Here is a 4,261-nt window from a genome sequence, read left to right as displayed (position 1 = left end):
AATATAACAGATAATGGTTATAACTCTCTAATAATATTATATGTTCACATTCATAATTTTATTACGAACTTAATATTAAATATTCAAGTCAATCACATGCTTTGGTATAAAAAGAAAGTAATTAATCACCAAAATAATACATGAACATAGAAATATCTATTTTAATTTAACCATTTGATTAACTATATAAAACATTTTCAGTAATTTCAGAGATAGAGACGGAGGATCCAATGTGAATGGTCTTATCACTATTCGTCTATAAATATTGTTGGAGCCTTTCATTTGACAAGCACTGAGCTCCATCAACTACTAAAATTTTATTAATAAAAATGAGTCTTGTGAATCCCACAACCTTGTTTAATGGAATCACCACTAACAACCGATCTACAACCTTGCTTAACCCGACTCAAAAATCTCAACCTACCGCATGCATTCACGTGTCTCCGTTCTCATCAATTTCTGCAACATTGATGAAAGAACATCAATTAAATCCACTAGAACACGATAACAAACAAACCCATTTTGAATTGGCGTTCGATTTCAACTCTTACATGCTAGAAAAAGCTAGTGTTGTGAATCAAGCTCTAGACAACGCAATTCCAATCAAAAACCCCGTAAAGATTCACGAGTCTATGCGGTACTCCCTTCTTGCAGGCGGCAAACGCGTCAGACCAATACTGTGCATTGCCGCCTGCGAGCTTGTGGGAGGCGACCAGTTAACCGCCATGCCTGCCGCATGTGCGGTTGAGATGATTCACACCATGTCATTAGTGCATGATGACCTTCCATGCATGGATAACGACAATTTTCGTCGTGGAAAACTCACTAACCACATGGTGTACGGCGAGAAAACTGCAGTTCTTGCTGGGTACGTGTTGCTCTCATTTTCCTTTAAACACATGGTGACCGAAACAAATGGGGTCTCAGAAGAAAGGATTCTCCGAGCCACAGTTGAACTCGCCAAGTGTGTTGGGTCTGAAGGACTCGTTGGCGGTCAGGTGATTGACATATGTTCCCAAGGGGTCAATATAGGATTAGACCAGCTGGAGTTTATCCATATACACAAGACGGCAGTTCTACTTGAAACCTCGATCGTACTAGGTGCCATTATGGGCGGTGGATCCGACGAAGAGATTGAAAAACTACGAATGTTTGCGAGATCGATTGGACTGTTGTTTCAGGTGGTGGATGATATTCTTGATGTGACAATGTCATCTAAGGAATTGGGGAAAACTGCTGGGAAAGATTTGTTGTCCGACAAGGCTACATATCCAAAGTTGTTGGGGATTGAAAAATCAACCGAATTTGCTGAGAAACTAATAAAGGAAGCACAACAACAATTGTTGGGGTTTGATCATCAGAAGGCTGCTCCATTAATTTCTCTTGCTAATTACATTGCTTACAGGAAAAAATAATCTATGTTTTTAATAAAAATAAAAAACATTGTCTAATATGCTATCTACTTTATCTAAATTTTTAAAAGTTTAATTGATTTATTGTAATATTAGCTTTTAGTCTGCGTGTTACGTGGGTTACTTTTAGTTTTTTTTATAATTATTGTTTATGTATATTTTTCAGGTAGGATGTGCTTAGGTATTTTTTTTTTGAACGACCAACAAAATTTTGTATTGAACTAGCAAGACGCTAGAAACAACAATACAAGCCACCAAATTGAAAACAAAAGACAACACCACCCGAAAACAGCACCAAAACAAACCACCCGCACCTACCCCACCCCGTTACAACCATTAAACCCGAAAACTACACCAATCCTTCCAAGATAGACCACATTTTTTTTCTCTATTCTTTACCCACAGGAAACTCAACACTTTTATCTCTTCTAACAAATTTGAGACTTGAATCGGGGTCCCGGAATGAACTAACGCATTTCTTAGCTGTAGTTACATGAACTTACAAAATATATGTGCTTAGGTATTAAACTTAAAGGTTACATGAACTTATAAAATATGTTATATTTATTAGCTGTAGTTAAAGTATAGTTTGTGTTTTGTTTTGTTTATATCTCAAATGAGTCTCATTGGTGTAGTTAACGTGACCCAACATTTTGTTATTTAAGATGTGAATTTTCGTCTTAATATACATGAATGCATAAAGAAATTTATATGGTTTGTGATATTTTCATTTGTATTGAGTTGTTACGGTTCGTTGGTGATGTAGAACATATATGTTGTGTAATGGATCACCACAAATGGACTCTCATGTGTCTGTTAATTAATGTAGCCCAACATTTTGTTTTTTGGTGTTTAAAATATGCATGTTGTGCTTGATAGTGATTGAGCTTTTAAAAAATTGATGTAATTTGAATTTCTATAGGTCAATTCTAGTTCCACGTCTATCTGATCAAATGGGTACATCATGTGTTATCATTTCATTTTTTGATGAATTATTAATTTATTATATTTTTTCTAATATGATGTTTAGTTTGTGATTTTCTTATTATTTTGTATGTATTTGTTGTATTTATAGATTTTGTAGTTTAGTTATTGTTATGTATTAAAAGAACATATAATTTGTTAATTAGTTTCTATTCTTATCAAATATAATAGAGGTTATATTAGTTTATGAATTATATTAACGAAAATTTTATGATCACATGTAAAAACTAAGTTTTTAAAAATTTATTTTTTATTAATGATATATACGTTTTTAATATTTTATACATAAATTTTGTATTATGAAGTTTTGTAGATTTATTTCTTTTTTTGTATTTTATAATGGGTAATAATTGGAAGCTGTCATTTGAAAGTGACACTATATTGATAATAAACCGTCTTGAGAAACTCTTTTCTCGCTTTCTTTATCAAATCCTTCGTTTCATCTAACAATTAGAAACCTAAGTTAATATTCCCCTTAATTAGGACAAATTTTGTTGTTAAGTTTTGTATGTTGTTGAAGTGATTTGTGTTTGTTATTAATTTAATTAAACATTGTGTCAATAACAATTTACAACCACTTTTAAAATAATATATTGGTTTTAAATAATCTAAACTATCACATTTTGGTCACTGCCGATCATAACTAACGAAATGACTAATGACAGTCCCACCTTTTATCATTTTTTTTCTACCAATGAACCCTGCCTAACGAAATCCTAATGTCGTTAATATTCATAATTTGACATTCTTATTTGACATATATGTGGCATGCTTATATGACATATTACATTGCCACCACCACCACCATAGCAGTCACCACCACCACGACCGCCGCCACCACCAGTTTCCTAAAAATATTAAAATATTTTATATATGTTTTATTGGGTGAATTTTAATAAAAATAATTATCAAAGGTAATATAAAGTTGCATGCCTTTTCTTTTTACCTAATTATAGAGACTTCATTCTTGTCTCATAAAACATGTCTTGTCTCAAAAAATGTATTCTTTGTTCATTTTTTATGAACTTCGAGATAAAAAACACATTTGACACTACAATTATTAAATGATTAATGTAAAAAAAAGGTTTTAAACTACATATTACCAAAATACAAAGGCACACGCATACCCAAGAGCACATCATAAAAACATATTACATATAGAGTAGAAACAACTGATCTTGAGTATAGTACCAAGACACTCTTATAAGATTGTTACTTCGAATAAATAGCACGCAACTCAAGTTGCAAGAACAATTCTCCATTTGTAATATGCAAAATTATATTATTTCTTTATTTATGTATAAAAATGTAGATAACACCTTCGTTCAATTTAGATAATTACACTTACAGATAAGTAAAACATTTAGTAATATTGAGTTGAAAGTGAAGTTTCAAACACCAATAATATCATTATCTAAAAATATATTATTAAACAAAACCATCTAAAACCAAAAGCCAAACAAACAGATGTGAAAAACAAACACAAATGTTGCAAATTAAATAAGCATCTAAATTAAAGTGAGTTTTGATCTGCAAATAAATCATGAGATAAAACAATTTACAAATCCTTAAAATAAGTTATATCCAATCTGCATAAAATAAATTATTTGATCATGAAACCCAAAGTTTACTGGAATACCCCACTGAAGTACTTAAGTAGATTAAAACCAATCAGCATGAAATTAGATTTTAAAAATAATTGTTTGATCATTAAAATCAAATTCCACAAGAATACCCTACTGAGGTGTTTAGCGCAAAACACTAAAGCCACCATATTCAGTAATCTGATACTTTAACTTTGAAAGTAAACAAAACCTAATTCACTTCATCTTTAAGTCTCTGATTAAAATTAAACATAAATTTGT

At 31.3% G+C, this 4,261-nt stretch overlaps 1 protein-coding gene across 1 annotated transcript; it reads left to right on the top strand.

The window, feature by feature from the left end:
* Positions 1-256: 256 nt before the first annotated feature.
* Positions 257-1,415, top strand: LOC143630400 (geranylgeranyl pyrophosphate synthase, chloroplastic-like). The gene has a single exon (XM_077099425.1). It carries the CDS (start codon positions 330-332, stop codon positions 1,413-1,415), a length of 1,086 nt encoding a protein of 361 aa, XP_076955540.1. The 5' UTR covers positions 257-329.
* Positions 1,416-4,261: the final 2,846 nt, after the last annotated feature.

Source organism: Bidens hawaiensis, unplaced genomic scaffold (genome assembly GCF_021521415.1).
Source record: "Bidens hawaiensis isolate Kalapana, Puna unplaced genomic scaffold, B.hawaiensis_p1.1 tig00005663_1, whole genome shotgun sequence".
Taxonomy (NCBI): Eukaryota; Viridiplantae; Streptophyta; class Magnoliopsida; order Asterales; family Asteraceae; genus Bidens; species Bidens hawaiensis.
Note: the sequence above shows the minus strand (reverse complement) of the source record. Positions and strands in the feature narration are given on the sequence as shown.

Excerpts from the sequence above, each read along its gene's own strand:
- LOC143630400 (XM_077099425.1), top strand. The coding sequence starts at position 330 with ATGAGTCTTGTGAATCCCACAACCTTGTTTAATGGAATCACCACTAAC.